Source organism: Perkinsus marinus (genome assembly GCF_000006405.1).
Source record: "Perkinsus marinus ATCC 50983 genomic scaffold scf_1104296931384, whole genome shotgun sequence".
Taxonomy (NCBI): domain Eukaryota; phylum Perkinsozoa; order Perkinsida; family Perkinsidae; genus Perkinsus; species Perkinsus marinus.
The window spans coordinates 632804-653472 of NW_003215766.1; the positions used below are offsets into that span (position 1 = coordinate 632804).

The following is a 20669-nucleotide window of genomic DNA, read 5'->3' on the forward strand; positions in this document are numbered from 1 at the left end:
GAGGGAACTTAGAGCCTCGAGCTTGACTACGACATTTTTCTTCGTGCCCCCACCTCCCCGTGGGAACAGCACGCTGAGAAAGGTTGGATTTCAACTCTAGCTTCTAACATGTCGCATGAGCAGCTCACCTTCTTGGGGCGCGCCCGGAAACGGCGAACAGAGAGTCGGCTTGTAGGGCTCGACTATCTATGAGACACAACTCGAGCCAACTCGAACGGCTTTCGAGGTGGCTAGGAAGCAACTGGCTGATACTGTCATGGAACGCAATGAATTGAAAATACGTCTTGCCGAATACGAGAACGTCGGGACCCCTTTGGCGATGATACCTCCAGGAATGTGTCCAAGGCTTGGACTCCAAGCTTCTGATGACAATACATTCGGGGTGTGAGAAAGATCCCATTTGATTAAACCATCCCATCCGAATAGTACCTGGCACCTAGTCATGGAGTGGATGATGGTGGATCGAGTTTTCCACTTCTAACTTCTAACTTCTAACTGTTGACTGATTTACTTTTTATCAGTTGTTCCGGCAAGACACGCGCAGAGTTACAGAAATTGATGACTTCACCGGAGCGGGGAGTGCTACTCGCAATTTGCGAGTAGCTCGATGGTGAACTGGTGTGGTAGTATTGCCACGAGGAATGAGCCCGGTTTTGACGTGTGGACCTGTACTGGGAGGTGCAGACCCTCAAACAAGGACCACGCTCTTGCAAGTGGTTCGGTGTAGGAAGATCGCTCACGCTTAAGACTGTCTCATCACGCTATGATTTTTCTGATTGGTCAATGACGTTCACCTCCAACATCCTTGATAGAAGTATCTCAACCCTAGAGAGAGGTGTTGATATCATAGCGGCGCTATGATATCATTTTACGCGGACTCGTATAACCTTCTGGGTTCGAGCCGTTTGATGATGAGGAGAACCTACGAATCGGAACAGTATCATCTCCGACTGTTCGTTGTCCAACATGGGGGTTCCCATACTCACCACGGTGCGTAGCCCTGCCTTGTCTAGGGGGCTATTCGAGTCGCTTCAGCGTCGGTCATCGTGGCTGAGCCCAAAATGCTCGCGTTGACCTGTTGTCATCCTGCTGGCTCTCAAGCATAGTCTCAGTCAATCTTTGAGTTGTGTTGTGTAGTTGTAGTCCTCTAGTGAGAGAGATGTTTTGGCGATGGCTAGCGGCACCAAGGGGACCACCAAAGGCACTCAGTTCTTACGGCAATACGTATAAGTTGATTGGGAAGCACCTACTGAATAGCAACACTAACGTTTATCGCTTCGGATTGCCATCGGGAGTGGGTTGGTTGAGATGGAATTGAATTGAACCCAGTCCACAGACACATGTCCTGGGGTTGCCAGTGGGCCAACACATCATGCTTGGCCCTGTGAATGCTGGAAAGGATGCACCAAGTCGACCGTACACACCGATAACTATCGGTACTGCATTGCATAAACTTCTCGTTGTGGAGTGGGCCACTCCAGATCAGACCACAAGAGGGTACTTTGATCTTCTCATCAAGACATATCCATCCGGCCGGTTAACTCCGTGGATCAATCAGTTGAAAATTGGTAGACTGACTGGACGAATAGGAAAGGATTTTTTGTCGTTAGGCGATGAGGCATTCATCAGTGGTCCTTTCGGGAGCTTCACTTACCAGGGGAAAGGACGCATCCACGTTGATGATGAGATCACAGGTGACCGAGAGCTTGTCCTTGCTCTGGCTCGTCGAGATCGGAATAGGGGAGAGGAGGCGTATGAGCTGTCAATCGATAGCAATGTTCGCTGGTGGAACAGGGATAACACCGATGTACCAACTTCTACAAGCTATCGCAGCTGATCCTGAGGACACTACCACTGTGGAGTTGTGATGAGCTTATCGCGTCGGTATGAGTGTGAGTATTGCGAGTGTTTAGGCACTTTTGTAACCGGAGTGTGAATGATATATTGTTGCTGGAGGAACTGCGGGCTATGGAGAAGGCGAGCATGGGAAGGCTTAGCATCAGCTTCTATGTTGATGAGGTAACCCCTATTGGACCCAGAAAGCGGAAAGGTAGGACCAAGACTGGACTCGTTCAGGGCCCCGCGTCAGAAGGAGTCTACGAGGGTGTATTGACTCAAAATGTTGTGGAAAGGATCATATCGAGTATTGACCCGACTGCAATGGTAGTCGGGGAAAGGGTCTCGTGAGTCGTTCCCAGGTTGTCTAGCCTGAACTAGCTCTTGGGGAAAATCGTGACCACCAGTTGTTGATCTGCGTTGATTCGAGCTGCTTACCACGTGTAGGTGTTGGGCTGTGGACCACCAGGCATGATGGACGATGTATTGCTGCCGGCCATGAAGGCTTCCGGTGCAACTACTGTTAAACGGGGATACATATTCTGATTCACGCTCACGGTTTCCAGTGTCGTAATTTCTTGTGCAACAGCACAGTGTCAATGAAGGGTCTACATGATACAACACTATCCTATGGGGTATCACACTTTTCGCTCTCGATTCTACCCTGATCCACCCTGCCTTCGCTCAGAGTGTAATAGTTCAGCTGTACGGCTCCTGTTGAGACCGCCATTACTCGCCATTCTTCGTACTTCTCTCGGTCATCGAGATTCTCTGTTCATAGGCTGAACCATAAAGCCGCCGAGCGCATGGTTGAGGTGTATGAACACAACGACATTATAGGGGGTTATCGTTCACAACAGTAATGCACAAAAGTTGCCGAGGCACAATAATACAGAATCTTCCTTCTATCGTTATGTGAGGTTTCGCCAAGTACTTGATGAGGCACCGATAGCGTACAAGGAGAATTTGGTGGAGGGCGTATACAAGCCGAAGTCTTTGATGGAAACGATAGGTTATTAGTGCCAATTTATTAATGAGTTTTGCTAGGTTAACTTCCAGTGTTGCACAGGGTGGTAGTTGACAGGCTAGCATAACCTTGCGACGTAGCCAGTACTGTATAGAGAACATTCCTCTGCGAATGAACGAGAGGAAGAGCGAGCGAGAAACGCTGAGCGAATGTGTAAACTATCAGCACGTATCGAGATGTTATGAGTGTACATGCGTCGTGTGTAAGCGGTGGATCTCCGAGTCTCGTGAGTTGATTCATGATGAATGACCTCTTCGGTTAAAGTAGCGTCACTTTTCGTACCAAGAGGCAGCCGGTCATACTGGCTGGTGAAACGCAAGCCGCTTCTAAACATTCACTCATGCGTTCATCATGACGAGCTTACATAGCAGCAAATGTACAGAAGTTCGCGACACAATGCAGTGAGGGACTTGTACACAAGATAGTTTACTGTGATCATTATCGCACTCATGGAAAACGACGGTTTGCATAGAGCTACTGTAAGCGAATTAATAATGCTGCGGCTGCATTCGGCTGCTCTGATTGCCGTGGATGTCGTCCTTGGCTAGACATTGTTGGGGTTGAATGCACAGATCTAGATCCTGGTCGTAGCGTACAACTTGCGTTAAACAATCTTGTATGAGGTATTGTTCCTGACAAGTGATAGCAGTTGATGATCAGTCCGGCCGATTCTCCCGTACCTTCCGTAGATGTTCCAGATCCGGGCGTTCCATGAATTTAAGGCTCTTGCAGAGTAACCCGGCTGGTGATGAGGAATCTATCATGGACTGTTCGTTGAACTCACGGCAAGCATATATCGCAGCCATCCGCTCATGGGCAGAGTCACCGAGGGATATAACACAGCGGCGACGCCTGAATAAAGGCCTGTTTGGAGCTGCAGGATCTCGGATGATCCTACCCAGGCAACGACGGCACATCCGCAAAGTGTGAGGCTATAGCGTGGCGAAATGCTTGCTCCTTCCACTCAAATGCCGACGCGAATCCCTGAGGGGAGCAGACGATGGTCAGCGCCCACGACGGCCGCAGCATTTTACTCTAGGCTCGAAGGTGCTTCGAGCTGAGGTGTGATAAATCATATTCACAGTTGGCAGCATTGACGGGAGAAACTTAGCACAGGTGAGAGGCAACCAACCAGTCTCGGCGTTGGTAACGATCATGACAGTACCTAAGGCGATGCGACGTCCGTCACCACGCTAACTTGATGCGCTCTACCCAGTTCCATTGCGGCCAATAACGTTGCATTAGCGAGCTGAGCGTAAGCGTCAAGTATCTTCCGCAGCTCGTTATCAGGATCGGGGCCATCAACTCTGAGTCCCTGAGTCGCCGTGACGATACTCTGTAATACTTAAGTCACTTTGGTACTACACATTCAACGGTGAGGAAACGAGTGGGAAGGATGGTATCGTCCCAGTCGAAGATGATAAGAGTATCCTCCTTGCAAGTGCCGGCAAACGCACTCACAATGGAAGAGTCTTCATCGCTGTCGCAGCTCGTTGTGGAACCGGTGAAGGTCGAGTCCACGGCGCTTACGTTCCTCCTGCTGCGTTTCCTGACTGCAAATGCAAGCGTTCGCTCAGTGGGCATTTACTACTCCTTTTCCTCCTCTGTCAGGCACCGCCCAGACTTAGCTCCAACATCGAGTGGAAAGTCGCCCTCAGGAACTGTTCTCGTTAACCTACCACGATTAGGGTGTTTGAGGACCCATGCATGAATAAGCAGCAGATCACCTCTGATCAAGGCTCCTCTTCCTCTGCTCCACTGCAGAGGAGGGCGCTGGCACTGGTGCACTACTGCAGGCTCTGTCGCGAGAGACGGCATCAGTCACGTTACCAACAGAGGGCATTGGGCAATAGATTGAACAGTGTCAGAAGCTGATCATGACATTGACCACACCTTCAACGCAATGGGACGGATGTTCGGAAAGCCGACCTTGCTCAGAGTACTGGCAGGTAGCTCGAGTTTCACGATGCATGAGAAGATGAATTCAAAAGATGATACATCACACGATGCTTCGTTTGGAAATACGGCATTCTGGTCTGCGTGAGTACGCAGCAACCGCAGTCAACATATACCGTGGCACAGGTAGACTACTACCAATTGGTCAGTAGGAATATTACAACTAAATTTGTAGTGTACGAGGGGGCTGTGAGTGTCAGCCACCATGGGCGGCCATAGTCGCCGCATTACACTGTGCGCCGGGGGCTTCATGCTGAGACACGTCACGGGAAGCAACACAGTGCTGGGGCTGAATGCATAGATCGAGGTCTTGGTCATAGCGGACAATTTGAGCTAGGCAATCTTGTATGAGGTACTGTTCCTGACAAGTGATAGCAGTTGATGGTCAGTCCGAACGGTTCTCCCATACCTTCCGTAGATGTTCCAGATCGGGGCGTTCCATGAATTTAAGACTCTTGCAGAGTAACCCGGCTGGTGATGAGGAATCTATCATGGACTGTTCGTTGAACTCACGGCAAGCATATATCGCAGCCATCCGCTCATGGGCAGAGTCACCGAGGGATATAACACATCGGCGACGCCTAGAGAAGAGTTGAACATGATCTCAGATCTAGATGGGCTCACCCTGGTACATAAGGAACCTCAGAGAAATGCGACACGATGGATTGACGGAATGCTTGGTCCTTCCAGTCGAAGGCCGAAGCGAACCCCTGATAACCAATCTTAGTGAGTTGCTGAATCGATCATCAATCACCTGAGGCTCGTAGGTACTCCTGGCTGAAGTGTGATAGATGGAGTTCACTGTAGGCAAGAGAGACGGCAAAAACTTGGCACAAGTCAATGGCAACCAACCAGTTTCAGCGTTTGTTATTATGATAACGGTACCTTACAACAATGCTACAGCGACCTACAAGTGAGTGTGAGTGAGTACCTAGTTCCATAGCTGTCAACAAGGTAGCATTGGCCAGCTGTGCATAGGCGTCTAGGGTCTTCCGAAGCTCGGGGTTAGGGCAGGGGCCGTCGACCCTCAAACCCTGAACGGAAGAGCAATTGTGTGTATTCACATCGTTGCTGTATTTGGTACTACACATTCAACGGTGAGGAAGCGAGTGGGAAGGATGGTGTCATCCCAGTCGAAGATGATAAGAGTATCCTCCTTGCAAGTGCCGGCAAACGCACTCACAATGGAAGAGTCTTCATCACCGGTGAGAGTGGTATTCTCTTCGCTGCTTGCTGTTGAACCAACGAAGGTCGAATCAGAGAAATTTGTGCCCCGACGGGCCCACGACCTGATACCGTGGTGGCCACAGATCGCGAAAATAAGGCAAGTTGTGGGTTTACGTGTTATACTCGGTGACACCGGCCTTCTGCCACCCTCCAAAGCCGTTAACGCCACTACTGTCAGTGCTGATGGACCTAGACACGGGGGCGTTATCGAGGCGTATGAGGAGAGTGAGGTTCCTCTACGATGCATATGAAGCAGTGGATGACCTGGAAGTCTCATCTACCACACCGACGTGCTGTGTATCAAACCCAGCTCGCGTAGGATTGTACATAACAAGCAGAATACAAACCGTACGCTACGTAACGACAACATATAAACGTGCAGCGCCGACCGTGACGATCCACAGGAATGGCGACAGCGCAACACCCGGTCAACCGTTTTATGGCTAACAGTGATACGCTCCTTAGATGCAAGACTAGTAATGACTTCACTCCATAGAGTCCGGCACAGTTACACAGGAAAAGTGAATTAACTACTAACTCGAGTACGCCTGAGGCGGAGAATCCACAATACTAAGTTTGTAACAGTAAGAGTACGAGGTGAAATGGTGTATTATTCAACGCAATGAGCAACATGGGCAGTTAGGTCAGCGAGAGTCGAGAAATCTCGTCGACCACAGACTGGGCAGGGCTCCAGTGTTTGGCTTTCAGATGCATGAACGGCTTTCATGTGCAAGTCCATGTCCTTGAGCCGCACCAATCGTCCACACTCCGGACACACATCAGTTCGATTGCCACAACGGGCCTCGTGAACCGTAAGGCCCATGAGCCGGTCTCGGGCATCCTCTGGGCTCCTCCCCTCTATAGGCACATACAGCTTGCAGAATCGACACAAGTGTGGCCGCTGGGAACATGAGTCTCTTCGATGCGACAGCAACCCGAAGCGGCCCTGGAGGATCTGCTGCCCACAGTCCGGACACTCAATAGGAGTGTGATAGACACGGCAATGGTCAGACAGTTTCTCCTTGTCCAAGGGCAACTTGCACACTTCGCAGTGTACATGTCGGTCCCACCGCTCTCGTCGAATCGGCTGTCGGCACTCGGGGCACTGGACGTAGAACCGCTTACAGCGCAACTCGTGCAGGGAAAGACTTGCTCTTGGGATACGGCGATGACAGTTTGAGCACGTCGCTGAATCCTCGTTATCATCTGGTGAGTCCTCGTTCTCATTCGCTGGCGATATCTCGACCGACCGAACTGACAGCTCACATGAACCCTCGGGGTCCGAAACGCCGATGTAGATAACCTCTGGCCACGCGCTGATAGTATTGTCAGTCCCCGAAAGGTCATATTGACGCAAATACTTGTCGATGTCCTCGAGGGAAACGGACAGGGTGGGTTCCGAAGATTCTCCTGATGACCACATGTAGGACACTGGCGTGGCTTCAGTGAGGGGATAGGTGCTGACGAACACCTCACCGTTCGATGCCGAGACCACCAGCTCACGCTTGGTACCGAGACGGCCGCGGGCTTCGTCCGACAAGACAACGCGATATTGAGGCGTCTCTCGGCTATCAGTGGTGACACCAACAGATGAACCATCGAGCTCAATGGAGCCAACGCCTTCAGCAGCCTCGATTTTGGTCGTGAGGTCGAGATCGATGTCAGCATTCACCACGCACACAGCAGGCGCGGGTTCAATCCCGGCAACATGCACATTAACACCATCAATTTCAAAAACCTGTCCAAGTGTGAGCGTACAAAAATTGGTCGACAGAAACCTTTCGAGGACACTTCTGAAATCTCTGTAGTCACCCAATGTGGTACCAGAAGCGACCAGCTTTACCGAAGTGCACAACGGCAGGACCTTGTACCGAATGCGGACCGCTTCACCAGGCATCAACCCAAGACCACCTGCCAACTGCGGGCCGACCAGAACCTGCCCTGTGAGTGCCGAGAACTCCCGCACACCACAGTGCAGTCGAGTGTCGTTAGTAGGGTTGTAGATCTCAAACATGAGGGGAAACTTCACCTTGTCGTCACCGAACGCTTGCAACTTCTCCAATACCTACACCAAGAACCAGCATTTCACAGTAAGGCTACTGACAAGACCTTCACCTCCTGCGGAAGATCCACCCGATCCCCTCCAAGGGCATCACTCGATAGCCACTGTAGTGACTCCTCCAAAGTGACCCCACCATCGGGCGCGCCTTGGTCACGAACCTCGTCGAAATGAGCTTTGATTTTACGCTGAGTGTTGACCTGTAGAATCTCCTCGGTCCTCGCAGCTGCCTGAGTGATTTTAGTAAACACCTTTCCAACGACGGCGATCCACCAATTACCTCCTCACGTAGCTTTTGCTCCTGCCCTTGCCTTTTCCGAAGCTGAGCTGCCCGCTTCCGTAGCTCTGCTTTTTGTTTCTGAGCAGCTAACTTGAACTCGAAGTCCATCTTGAGCAAAACTAAGACTAAGAAAACAGATCTTCCGAACATATGCTCCCCATGATTGAATTAACGCAGCGCATCGAGCACGATCAACAACAACTCACATGCTCAGTAATTGTTTCGTCCTATCAACGAGGTCATCGAGCCCACGTAATCCCTCCGAAAATACCGCAGAGACAAACAGAATGACGATGAAATTCAATCGAGGAGCACCCACAGTTCGATAAATGCATGGTTACACCAGCGCCGTTCCGTGTCCCCTTTCAACGATATGATGATCGGCGACTATGCTGCACACTTGAGTGTACAGGATGCCCAACATATAAGCAGCTATGGTAGAGTCACGAGGTTGCTGTATGATTGGTTTCTCCTCTCGACGACCAGCCCCCACTCCCTTCGAGCCCTGTCTTGGGGACTTCGATGCTACATCAGAGGGGGCTACCATGCGCTTACAGCTAACTGAGCTTGTGGGGCTAGTGGCAGTATACGGCGATGTTTTGTGGCTTATGCTACGGTAGGTCTGTATGGCTTGCCTAAGCTGTTCCCTACCGGACCAAAGACCTCCACCAGGGCAGTAGTTTCCAACCCTCATATCAACAGCGTGCTTTTGTTTCATACTTTCCTCCATGGCCCAGGCTTCAATTTCGCCGCGAATCAACGGTTGAGGGCGTTTGAGCAATACCCTAGGAGAAGGCTGCAAGGTCGACCCGCGCTTGGATAGAGGTAATCCATAACCCCAAGGTGGCCTTGATGACTTCTTGCGTTGTTTCTTTTTCTCGATGCCATCGTCAAGAGCGGCAGGCACTACTCGCGGGGGATGCAGCAAGATTTCCCTCAGGTCCCTCAGGAAATGACCATGAACATTCAGAACATCGCGGCACACACGTATCTCAACGTATCGGATGTCACACCACTCAATAGCCCTCGCCTCTTCCGAGTGAACAGGAGCGTCCATCGAGCCTCGACGAATATCAGGTAGCTGAAAGAAACGCAGTGAATTGTCCAGAAAGTCCTATCATAGTACTCGCATAAGCCAAAACCCCAGGCTACACCCAAATACAATCTCGCGAGAATCGACACTCACAGCTAACGTGCGCTGGATGAATGACTTCCGGACATACGACATGATATCGTTGGAGTTGGATGCCCAGTTCTTCCGTGTCTCGCTCACCGGGTCTATAAGACCGGACTCGCCGAAAGACGAGCCTAACAAGGAATGCCGTGTGCAACATGAGACGCTCGCACAGCGTACCACTGGTGAGGATGGTGTGGACCTCATTATCATTGGCAGGTATCTTCAATCTGCCTCGATTGACGACGTAGTAGTATCGTGAATCGAGCGTCATGACTTCATTCTCGACAAGCATGCGGCAATGAATGAAAGGACCAAGGAATGCAAGAGCATTCTCGGCGCCCCGGAGCTGCCATATATGGTTCTAACAACAGAAAGACGTGTGCAACGAGACATTCCGCCGGGGAGCTCACTTTCGCGAAGCACTCAGGCCCGGTCTCGAATGACCTCATACGGGAACCACTGTAACGGCTCGGATTAGCTCGTTCTCTGACGGTGGAACTCACCCCGTGTACCTCAAGAAGAAAACCATGGTTTTGACCTCTCACCTACGCACGAAAACACGCGACTGATTGTGACAAAGTTTTCACCCGTTGCTCTTTGCTTGGAGAAGGGTTTTTTCCGTGCCTCATGTCAATACAATTGAAGAGCTACGAGCAAGTTGACAGAGATCTGGCAGACTCGAGACCCGAAAATGAAAACGATTTCAGGCGAGCGACAATTTCCGGGCAACATAATCGCTCGAACAAAGCATAGCTTGCTGTCGTCACCTGGCAGATTTCTGATGTGTCGTACGTTACGGAAGAGCAAAGAGGTAAATGGGAAGCATGTGATTCATCCGGATGGCAGATTCGTTCGGTTGCAGAATGACTCTTTCAAGGGTTAAGGTGTAAGTGTTATTGACTCTGTGGCATGATGCCACTGGTATCGAGACACTGTTTCACGATTTGATGATGATGATGGACTTCGATTGAGTGCACTCTTACTCAAAACGTGAGGCGTATCAATAACAATCAGCTCTCATAGGAGAGAGTATGCTATAGTATGACCAGAATGCAACTTCATACACTGTTGGCGACGTCTATCACCTCTTGAGAGTAATCAGCCCTGGAAGAAAGTCCCGTTAGCCATGGAACTCCTGATATCATGGGGCGACTCACCTCTTTCTCGATAGCCATAACTTCTTCGTAACCCAAGCCATCAACAAAAATTGGACGACCAGCACAGCGAAGATCGAAATGGTAGTTACCAGAACCACGGCCAGTATCACAGAATAGTCTGGGGTACTAGTCGGAGCTTGGGAGCCGCTCGGTTCTCCATTCGGCGGCCTGAAGGGAATAACAACACATAAGATTACAACTGGATCAACTTAGGTCAGTAAGGCTTACTCTTCAGCTGTTGTCGTTTCTTCGTCATCCCCCTCTGGAGATCCCAGCGGGGTCTCCGTGGGGATATCTCCCATTGCATCCAGCAGATCCCCAAAGGTACTGGTTTCATTGATATCGGCTAGACCCTTGTTCAGGTTAATATCTTCGATCTCTTCCTTCGAGAACAAAATCGATTCGCCCAAGACTTGGGCAATCGCGCCGAGGCAGATGACGCCGAAGATCTGCGGAGTCATTTTAATGAGTGACGATTTAACTGTTGTGGATCACGGCGTAAGGAGAGTCATGCGATTCTTAAGAAGAATGGTCCATCAAAGTGGTAACAAGGCTAATCCAATGATCGCTCTACACCTATATCTATATGATACACTGAATGACGCGGTCGCAGGGGTGGCGGCTAGCCAGTCCAAGTGGGCAAGAAGAATTTCTTCATTTCGAGCGGCTCGGAGGTGCTGTTGATTCAGCGATTGGCGTCCCACGGTCTTTATGCCATCTAAATTGAGGGCGTATCAGCACTACTCACATGGTATGTTCACCGGACCCTGTCTGTTATCGAGGTTTTAGTACAACTGTTTGATGCGTTCTCTTTCTTTCAGAAGGGAAGAACGGAGATGTTTTGTTTCCAGTCCCTGACACGTTTGATTTTCGGGTTCAACTTGGAAGTTGAGTCACTTTTCAGAATAGGTACTCGGCGGATACCTATTGAGTAGCGGGTACTACCCGCTACTCATGTAATTCAAACGAGAGAGCTGTTGATTCATTCTCAACTTGCAGCATAATTATACGAATTGTGCAATAAGGACCGTCATGACGATGAAGCAGGGCCCTTGGACACGCTACCTAGAAGGAGCTCTGAGCTCTCGCGCTGAGTCAGCGCGTATCTTCTCGCCAACTGACTAACCATTGCTCACTGCCAGCGGCAAACGGCGTCATCCTGAAATTTTGCAATTTCATGGAGACTCTCCATTGGAGAGGAACAAGCGCAGAGCCTCGAAGTTTGAGGCTCAAACGTGATTGAGTCCAAGATGCTGCCATCTGCAACCAAGACGACGAGGGTCCTGAGAATTAAATGGCGGAACATTGTATCTGCCAGCTGCAACCAAGACGACGAGGGTCCTGAGGATTAAATGACAGAACATTGTATCTGCCAGCTGCAATCAAGACGACGAGGGTCCTGAGGATTAAATGACGGAACATTGTATCTGCCAGCTGCAACCAAGACGACGAGGGTCCTGAGGATTAAATGACGGAACATTGTATCTGCCAGCTGCAACCAAGACGACGAGGGTCCTGAGGATTAAATGACGGAACATTGTATCTGCCAGCTGCAACCAAGACGACGAGGGTCCTGAGGATTAAATGACGGAACATTGTATCTACCAGCTGCAACCGAGACGACGAGGGTCCTGAGGATTAAATGACGGAACATTGTATCTTGTTTTTCCTCCAGTGTCAGTCCGGATGAACTTGTGTTAATGATTGACTTATTATTCCTGACGGCCGACGCACTATTAGCGGTTTCAACATATCAAGTGCTGACCACAGCGGCTGAACCGGTAACTCACCGGCGGTAAGTTACCAGTGGTAAGCCTCATCATAAGCCTCTTCCTCCAATCAACAGCTTGGATGTTGTAAGGGCATAGTTAGTGAGTTCCAAGGTACGAGTCTTAGTATTTCCGCAGAAAGTTGCTATCCTCTTCTTAAACTTACAGGCGCGTAATTAGAGTCGAGATGGAGATGCCAGGATTAACATCTGGGGCCTATTTCACAAGCCATCATAAGGAGCGAAAATTGTAAGGTACCTTACGGTTTCATGGCAAGTCGCTTTCACATCCTTACGATTTTGGGGGTTGGCGTAAGGTAAGGTGGCATAAGGCTCCTCACCGTAAGGCTCCTTACCCTACAAGGTGCAAAGAGGGCCTCCTCATGTGAGGCGATTTCATAGGAGGGATTTTTGGGCCCCTCCTTGCGATCCTTACGTAAGGTGCCGTAAGACTGCTCGGGGGGTACGCACCTTATCGCACCCTCCTTACCATTTTATGCGAGCTTCGCTCCGCTTATTCCCGACAGCCCGCGCGTCTCACCCGCGGATGATCTATCCCCAAACCATGCATTTTTACCGCATACTCGTCTTGGCGTTTCCGTGATCTACGATCATGACCGATTGCTCTCAAATGAGTTGATGGTAAAGTTTTCGAGTTTGTTCTTTCTAATGGCACCATATCCTTAGCTTCATTGAAACACTGCGTCGACTCTTTCATGCGCATCGGTGTTTGTTTAGGTGCTCCTCGTGCTCCTTATTGGGGTTCACGAGGTGCACCTTAAATTTAGGAGCATAAGGAGCATGAGGTGCAACTGTAGTGAAAGCACCTCGCGTAAGGTGTAAGGCTCGTTGCCCCTTGCTCTTAAATCCAAGGTGCACCTCAAGGAGCGTTTCTTGTGAAATAGGCCCCTGAATTTGTCACGATAGCGCCGAAACTTAGTGGTAGTGCAATTCCTTGTCCTTCATATTAGCCGTATGACTGATTGGTTATGCGGCCAGATCATCGTTCGCAAGAGGACTAGGCGTGCCCAAAATGGTACAAAATTTGTACTACGAATTGTACCGTACAATACTTGAACTGGGTAATTCAATACATTCAACCAACAGCATAGACTTCTTAATTGGACTACAATGTTTGCCTTCATGTTCTCGAGAGTCCGCTGCACCATCGCGGTTAATGCAGTCTTACCAGTGGACCAGAAGTTTCGGTCCTGAAAATAATCCTCGAAGACACAGCCTCAGGAACGCTGGTTCTTTATCTCTCTCGGGCTTGTGGTAGTCATCATTCGACGTGGAGTAACTCATAGGCTCTCTCATACAGATTTTCGAATAGGGTTTATCCACTCTAGTATAATGCCTCGTTTCGCTCTTGATACACCTCCGTCCACTCCACTACTCGACTCCAGCACACTTCGGCTTGTCTTGAGCCGTCCGGATCTCCCTGGAAGTTCTATGGAAAGGTTAAAAGAGCATCGCGAAAAATTGAGAACGTACAGCAGACTTGTCAGAGGAAGAACCAGCAGAGATACAGACAGTACCACTGATTTGGAGTTCCTGCATCCAAATCAGCTTCGACATGAGACCGCAACGTTGCTCTGGTCTGTCAAGCAGTTGCCAGTCTTGTTGTCTATTCAACCTCGACCATACCGGGCGGGAACCACGTATGGCTCGCTTCGCGTTGATCACGATGTGTTGGTTCAATCATTGTTACGGTTGTTGAATACTCTGCATTTTGTGGACCTGTGTCTCGGTCCGGGCAGAGGTAGTACTGTCTTGGTTGAGGATCGTTATGAGTATCGTAACTGGTTGAAGAATGAGCTGGGGATCGAAGACAGTCCTCTTTGTTGTAGTAGTCACTGGTTGGCTATGAGGATATTGGCTCACAACTTGGACAGAGCCTTTTCCGAGGGCCAGTGCATCGCTGATATTGAAGAAGATGTGCTGAATAGGATACGCAGTAGCCTACATGGCAAACACTGATGCGATTCGTTCACTTGATCACCGGTGTGGTCGTTCAAAGGTTAGCGCTCGACGCTGACTTGGCATTCGTCTCGACCTTTCTCATAATGTCGATGTTTTCCAATTCCGAGTACATTCGTGAAGAATCTTCTTGTCAACGATATTACTCAGACATGACCCATATGGTGTGAGATTTCTAGTCGCCTGAGACAGTGTTGTGCTTAAGTCTGTTATTAGGAACTGGAGGAATGGTGGATCATCCGACCTGCTTGTGATATCGGGATCGCGTGTTTGTTCTGCTCATGATGGTCCCCTTTGTGATATGAGGAATTTCAGTTTATAGCATAATGCTTTGTCATTCCGAGTACTTAGAATAACTGTAAACCACCGTGAACATCGTAGGGACATTCTTTGTTGTTGCGTAATTAGGAGCTGTTGTTGATTGATAGATTTTGATGTGTAGTACTGTACTACTAGTACATAGTGTGTGCTCTGATTGTCTGTCTATGCAGCTTTTTGCATCCCATTCTATCACTAGGGGTATCCCTCATGGCGCGAGGCGCATTCATTGTCTTGGAGGGGCTGGACAGATCGGGCAAATCCACTCAGCTCAGACGTATCAGTGAAGCGTTGAGGCAGAGGACAGGGAAAGAGGTCAGCCACGGGGTCTTGTGTGCACGATTTGGCAATCGGAATACTGTGGACAAGTAGCGAATTTTGGAAGCTCCTCATTTTGGGTTGGATATGTGACAGCTCGCGAGAACCATGGATTTTAGGTGGTGGAGATGGGATTCCCTCGGCGGAGCAGCGCCATTGGCAAAATGCTGGACACGTACTTGCGGGACTCCTCTTCTAAAATGAGAGACGAGGCCGTGCACTTGCTGTTCTCGGCGAATAGGTAACGACTGGGCTGTCCCCGCGCCGGGTGGGCGGAGGGGAACTCCCTCTCTCGGTCCACGAGCCCTGGATCTCTACTGATCCTTGGTTGCTCAGGTGGGAGGCGATGTCGGAGATGCTGAGCCACTTGGCTGCGGGAAGGCATATAGGTATGGTCGCTATATAGTCGTTCCCTTCAGTTCATTGTTTCCCGTGTTAGTATGTGATCGATATATCTTCTCTGGAGTGGCATACACTGCAATGAAGGGAACAGTGGACTTTGAGTGGTGCAAGAGCGTGGATGTAGTTCTCTGGGGAGAGATAATACTACTTGGCATGCGTGGTTGTTTAGTCGTAGGATTATCACAGTCAACCGTTAGGGCGTATGATCTTCATAGTAGTCTGTTTGTCGGTTAGGTCGGCCTACCCAAGCCTGATTTGGTTGTATTCTTGGACTTAAGTCCAGAGGCTGCTGCCAAGAGAGGGGCTTATGGCGAGGAGCGGTATGAGAAGGAGGATTTGCAGATGAAGGTAGAATCATTCTAATACAGTGAGACTGGATCATCCAGTCTCACTGGAGAAGTTCTAATTTCTATCCAGTCTGGATGGAAATTAGGACTTCTCCTCGCATCAAATTTCGACGCAGAGCTTCAGATTTTCCGTACTCCGTTAAGAGTGACAAAGCCATCTGATTCAGGTGCGCACAATGTACACCAAGTTCGAAAAGGAGCCTTTTTGGCGAATATTCGATGCTGATAGACCGGCTGAGGAGGTAGTGTGGTTGTGGCTAAGGAACGCTCTACTTAGGATGTCGATCTATGTCTTGTGGAACATGCCTAAGGAGCTGTATCGATCGCTAGGTAACCCGCACAGTTACTGACGCAGCAGTGGCAGTAGCTCAAGCGCTCGAGAAGGATAACGCCATGAGTATTGACAAGATATGGTGGCCGAAAGAAACCAATCTGACGGGTGAGTGACGTTCTAGCACGCCTCGCAGAAGCGAACTCATGTCAACAGAGGTGAGCCTTTTGTGTGCAGGTGAAGCAGGCAAATCATCAATTAACTTGGAGAGCTTTTAGTAGGGTTCTAGCGCTATTCGTAGTGGCTGAGGAAGGGCCCTTGTTCGCCTACGAGGTTTCAATGAGGTTTGACTGGGATCCTTGTGTGCGACGGGGCAACATTTTGGGTTGTGTTGGCAGCAGAGACATGAGCGTTCTCCCAAGTTGACTTATTGGATTGTTTGCATTATGGACGTTATCTGTAACGGTGATGAGGATTGTGAAGAGGACATCAATACGATCGATTTTGCCGTTGCCACGGTTCTCCTGAATGAGACGCTACGCATAACGCGAGCGAGCAGAGGCCGCGGAGAAGCGGCTTCTGTGGAGCCAGCGAGGAAACGGAGGACTGAGCTGTTGGCCTCCCTGGCCAAACGGCGTCGGGTTGAGTCCCCTAGTGGGACCAGGGTGGGAGAAGGCAGGCCGAATATGCTGGTGATGAACATCAGACAGCAGCTGGATGTACTTGACATGTGAGAGGGATCGAATCTGACTTCAGCGATTCAATCGAAGGACGGTCTACAGGAATTTGGAGAAAAACAACGAGCTTGTGGAGTTCCACCAGCAGCAGGTTACTCGCTATCTGGAAGAGTCGATCCTCTGGGAGCGTCGGCTGAATGCAGTGGAGAAGGAGGTAGGAGCAGTATAAGATCTCTGTGCACACGGTGGTAGCGTAGATTGAGGGATTATTGGACAAGAAGAGGAGGGCTGGGAAGATCAAGGAATATCAAGTTGACTTCGCTAGGTAAACGACCGGCTTGTGAGAGGCTGGCTATGATACCATCTCGATGGTCCTCCATGTGCCTTGATATACGCCACAGATATGTTTACCTGGGTAACCATCATGGCCACAGTACTGATCTCCGAAGAGCGGGCATCATGAGCTGTAGCGATGATCTGGATGATGATATCAGTCGAGCAAGAGGAGCATAGGCAGTAAGCATCCTTGGTGAGTAGAGTGGAAGGTTATACTGCACGACTCTGGTTGGTAATCGCTCGTGGTTCAGTTGATGTTGTCGTTACTTTCGGTGCAAGGTCACCAAGCAACTACCTCGTGTTCTCTCATGATTACGTGCTTTCAAGCTTGAGAGTGTTTCGTTGAGTCTTGGCCAATCTTCGCGCTTCAATTGAATTGAAGGGAGTTGAATCAATTGCCTCAATAGGTCGGACTACTCGTTACTCCGTCTCGAGAACGGACTAGCTTCGATTGTTGCTCGGCAGCTTGTTCGACTAGCTGGATAAGAACTTCTCATCTTTCTCAAGGCTTCTCATTGAGAAGCCTTGGTTAAGTGGATAGGTTTCAACTCAATTTGACGTTCCTAGCTCTTAGTTTTTTTCGGATTTGATCGAAGTCATTTGCAGCAGGTGAGTCCGAAGCTGCAACTCCGAATTACCAACAGCAACTGTTGATTATCGAATAGCTATTCTTAGTCTCGTGCTCCCCTCTGGCCTTCTGTCCACCACTTAGTTAGTCTCTTCTCCGATGAGGTCACAAACGGCTCAACCGTTACGGCTGGAGCGCTGTGTTGGTTGCTGGTGAGGACATAGGATGTCATAAGTGAGCCGTGAACTTCGACCGTCGTTGTGAAACGGTTCCCGTACGTCACTTTTTGTAGTCACTACAATGTGGTGGACCCTTAGCATCTTATAGGGGGTATTTCTTCAGAGGTTTTCGGCGAGAACTTCTCGCCATTCTTCTCTTCAGTCGTTTCGCTGTTAGATGCTCTTCGCTGGGTATGGCCCATAGGGTATGGGTGTTGCTGCCGTGATTGACGGAGTCTTCGAGATCTTTGACCGAGATTAGTTGTTATTCGTGGCTCACCGATGGTAAGTGTCTAATTGGTCGAAATTTCGTCAAAACCATGCCATTGTCGGAAAAGAAACATCAACTCCGATATATCACAATGGGGTTGGTGTTCTCCTGGTTGATTTACTCCTGATTAAACGCTGGAGGTTTCTCAATCGTGAATGGCTGACTCAGCCAGGCTGATTAGTATCCCAGTTTGTGACTTAGTCTGTTCTTCAATGGAAAGGTATTATGCCATCACCAGTTCACATATGGATCAAACTCGTTGAATTCATGGAGGACTAATTTCTCTCCTATTATCACTCAGTGGTAGGCACTGCTGGCGCAATGTGCTTCTTCTCAGGAGAAGAATCTTCTGTAATGCAGGAACAGGGGGATGATCACTAAATCTGCCTCTCGAGTCGGGACTCTCGAGGACTTCTTTCGTGAGATGGATCTCAGAATTTTCCAGGTTTTCTTATCAGCTTCTCGTGTGATTGTGAGTCACACTTATGACTCATAAGTTATGAGACGCAGCACGACTTCTAGAGTAAGTCCGGATATGGTCCTGACCTGTCATCAGCTTGCGACCCGGTTCTGTAACAGCTGCGTTCCAGAAATCTCCACTCAAGGAACTCAACCGATGACGTAACTGATTTACGTGTAAGATGGGATGGTCATCATTCAATTATTATGAGTACGAGAATTACAATGAGCCCGGTGCAGCCGACAGTCGATGTACGGGACCTTATAAGGGATGTGTCGCACTCGATGTGATCAGTGGACTAGCAGACCATCCAGTCAACGCTAACGAGGATATGAAATAGCAAGAATCGTCATCATCAATGTGAATGTTCGTCATTTCCGGGAAGTTACTCCATTTACCGGCAAGAGTGCATGGTGCATGCTGCTAGGTTGACAAATCTCCCCGTAGGGAATGGAGAAGTCAACAGTGGTTGCTATTAGCTCTCTAACTAAAGTAGAGATATCGGTTCCTGGGTGAGTGAGACCATCCTTGAATGACTTATTCGTCGCTCCTATGTCATTGCTCGTCCTCGGAAAGCGCGGTCACTATCGGGAGTATTCTGAATGTCCAGTTCTCACATGAAGCTTGCCGACAACCACTACTGATTGTATTTTGATGGCCCGGGGATCACATGAAATTCGACAGCTACTACCATCGCTGGTGAGCTATACTGACGAGATAGTTGATCGTCCATCACATTTTGTACATTGCGCATTATACTACTGTAATATGCTAATTTGTGACTTAGTCCACTCTCAATGGATAAATATTATATTATTACCAGTTCGCGTATGATTTCATGAAGCAATGATAGACACTGCTGGTGCAATATGCTTCTTCTGTAATCCAGGAGGAGAGTATGATCACTTGAGTGTCTGCCCCTCGAGTCGGGAGCCTCGGGCACTCGAAAGATGAATCGCAGAATTGTCAAGGTTTTTTGTCAGCCTATCGTGAGATTGTGAGTCGCACTTATGAGACGCAACGCGACTTCTAGGGTAAGAGGATATGCCCCTGACCTGTCGTCAGCTTGCAACCTGTTTCGTAACAGCCGCGTCTTATCACTCCCCACTCATACGGTCCGACCGATGACGTTATTCATTCACGGGTTCAATCCTATGGTAATCGAATAAACTATTTGAAGTAATATGAGTACGAGAACTACAAAGAGCAATTCACAAATTCAACAGTATTTATGTGTTGAATTTGTAAATTGCTTCGTAAATTTATAAATAGGCAATCAGCGGATACAGCAGGGCTCTCGACAACCTAACGCAAGTAAGCGCCGCTTACTAAGCGGTAGAGGTAGAGGTCTGCGTAACTCAAGTTGACCCTCTTGGTCACCTCCAATATCTTCATTTCCAAGGGGGTTACTGCGACGAGAAGCCATGAGTAGGATGATCAAATGACTCATTTGATCATTCTACTGATTCTCTCATTTGAAATGAGAGTTTCTTCTCAGAAGGATTCGGGAGTCCAGGCGAAGGACTGAAGTTCAGTCACTGAACTGAGTCCAGGTACTGACTGAGTCAGTCTGACTCCATTTCGAGTCTACGTCATAGCCTCTGCAATTGGGCCGATCTGATCAGTCAATCAATTGATCTGATAGGTTAGTGGATGAATCCGGAACCCGAACTAACACAACAATTAATAATGATACAACCACGGTGGTTGAACCACCAATGACATCGGTCCAATGTAAACATTCATACGATGAACATGCTCAGTCCACGTTCGGAACGTGACGTTCCCGGGGGCTCCAAGGTGATGAAGTCTAAGATTATCTTGGCAAGACGCTGCCGTATGCAGTGACGACCAGGAAAATCATTACAGATTGTAGTTTGGAGGTATGGGAGAGGCTGTAGCTAGGGTGCTTCCGTGGGCCGGCTAATGATCAGAGTGAGATCTTCAGAGGATCCTCCTCTCTGTGAACGACAGAAACTATATCTGGCAAAGGTTTGGTCTCCAATTACTTCTCGT

General features: G+C 49.2%; 8 protein-coding genes across 8 annotated transcripts; 4 read left to right on the forward strand and 4 right to left on the reverse strand.

Moving 5' to 3' along the window:
* Positions 1-1231: 1231 nt before the first annotated feature.
* On the forward strand, positions 1232-1675 carry Pmar_PMAR005304 (conserved hypothetical protein; the record flags this gene model as incomplete). Its single annotated transcript, XM_002786551.1, has 4 exons — positions 1232-1294; positions 1337-1446; positions 1495-1568; positions 1611-1675. Coding segments are annotated over 4 exons (312 nt in total), but the record flags the coding sequence as incomplete, so codon positions are not given.
* A 100-nt stretch (positions 1676-1775) lies between these two features.
* On the forward strand, positions 1776-2382 carry Pmar_PMAR005305 (conserved hypothetical protein; the record flags this gene model as incomplete). Its single annotated transcript, XM_002786552.1, has 3 exons — positions 1776-1856; positions 1957-2163; positions 2284-2382. 3 exons carry the CDS (start codon positions 1776-1778, stop codon positions 2380-2382), a joined length of 387 nt encoding a protein of 128 aa, XP_002786598.1.
* An 837-nt stretch (positions 2383-3219) lies between these two features.
* On the reverse strand, positions 3220-4706 carry Pmar_PMAR005306 (apicomplexan-conserved protein, putative; the record flags this gene model as incomplete). Its single annotated transcript, XM_002786553.1, has 8 exons — positions 3220-3495; positions 3544-3715; positions 3762-3847; positions 3898-4028; positions 4076-4178; positions 4229-4412; positions 4455-4538; positions 4591-4706. The coding sequence occupies 8 exons, from the start codon at positions 4704-4706 to the stop codon at positions 3352-3354; spliced, it is 1020 nt and encodes a 339-aa protein (XP_002786599.1). The 3' UTR covers positions 3220-3351.
* Positions 4707-4804: 98 nt separating this feature from the next.
* Pmar_PMAR005307 (apicomplexan-conserved protein, putative) lies at positions 4805-6401 on the reverse strand. The gene is made up of 8 exons (XM_002786554.1): positions 6287-6401; positions 6161-6235; positions 5907-6108; positions 5751-5853; positions 5574-5704; positions 5444-5529; positions 5229-5400; positions 4805-5180 (listed from the first exon to the last, which is right to left on the reverse strand). The coding sequence occupies exons 1-8, from the start codon at positions 6373-6375 to the stop codon at positions 5016-5018; spliced, it is 1023 nt and encodes a 340-aa protein (XP_002786600.1). The 5' UTR covers positions 6376-6401; the 3' UTR covers positions 4805-5015.
* Positions 6402-6656: 255 nt separating this feature from the next.
* Positions 6657-8493, reverse strand: Pmar_PMAR005308 (conserved hypothetical protein; the record flags this gene model as incomplete). Its single annotated transcript, XM_002786555.1, has 3 exons — positions 6657-8111; positions 8162-8335; positions 8386-8493. 3 exons carry the CDS (start codon positions 8491-8493, stop codon positions 6657-6659), a joined length of 1737 nt encoding a protein of 578 aa, XP_002786601.1.
* Positions 8494-8991: 498 nt separating this feature from the next.
* On the reverse strand, positions 8992-11180 carry Pmar_PMAR005309 (hypothetical protein; the record flags this gene model as incomplete). The annotated part of the gene is made up of 8 exons (XM_002786556.1): positions 8992-9020; positions 9055-9466; positions 9572-9693; positions 9740-9923; positions 9973-10107; positions 10648-10666; positions 10720-10887; positions 10948-11180. 8 exons carry the CDS (start codon positions 11178-11180, stop codon positions 8992-8994), a joined length of 1302 nt encoding a protein of 433 aa, XP_002786602.1.
* Positions 11181-14964: 3784 nt separating this feature from the next.
* Positions 14965-16467, forward strand: Pmar_PMAR005310 (thymidylate kinase, putative). Its single transcript, XM_002786557.1, has 8 exons — positions 14965-15100; positions 15223-15344; positions 15440-15492; positions 15543-15625; positions 15740-15853; positions 16020-16094; positions 16183-16291; positions 16361-16467. Exons 1-8 carry the CDS (start codon positions 14996-14998, stop codon positions 16399-16401), a joined length of 702 nt encoding a protein of 233 aa, XP_002786603.1. The 5' UTR covers positions 14965-14995; the 3' UTR covers positions 16402-16467.
* A 102-nt stretch (positions 16468-16569) lies between these two features.
* On the forward strand, positions 16570-17129 carry Pmar_PMAR005311 (hypothetical protein; the record flags this gene model as incomplete). Its single annotated transcript, XM_002786558.1, has 3 exons — positions 16570-16853; positions 16906-17014; positions 17058-17129. The coding sequence occupies 3 exons, from the start codon at positions 16570-16572 to the stop codon at positions 17127-17129; spliced, it is 465 nt and encodes a 154-aa protein (XP_002786604.1).
* Positions 17130-20669: the final 3540 nt, after the last annotated feature.

Excerpts from the sequence above, each read along its gene's own strand:
- Pmar_PMAR005307 (XM_002786554.1), bottom strand. The coding sequence starts at position 6,375 with ATGTACAATCCTACGCGAGCTGGGTTTGATACACAGCACGTCGGTGTG. Across the intron at positions 5,854-5,906 it reads GCTTCCTCACCGTTGAATGT|GGTTTGAGGGTCGACGGCCC; the intron begins GTAGTACCAAAT and ends TCTTCCGTTCAG. Across the intron at positions 5,530-5,573 it reads GGAGTACCTACGAGCCTCAG|GGGTTCGCTTCGGCCTTCGA; the intron begins GTGATTGATGAT and ends ATTGGTTATCAG.
- Pmar_PMAR005310 (XM_002786557.1), top strand. The coding sequence starts at position 14,996 with ATGGCGCGAGGCGCATTCATTGTCTTGGAGGGGCTGGACAGATCGGGC. Across the intron at positions 15,493-15,542 it reads GGCTGCGGGAAGGCATATAG|TATGTGATCGATATATCTTC; the intron begins GTATGGTCGCTA and ends TTCCCGTGTTAG. Across the intron at positions 16,095-16,182 it reads CTGATAGACCGGCTGAGGAG|GTAACCCGCACAGTTACTGA; the intron begins GTAGTGTGGTTG and ends ATCGATCGCTAG.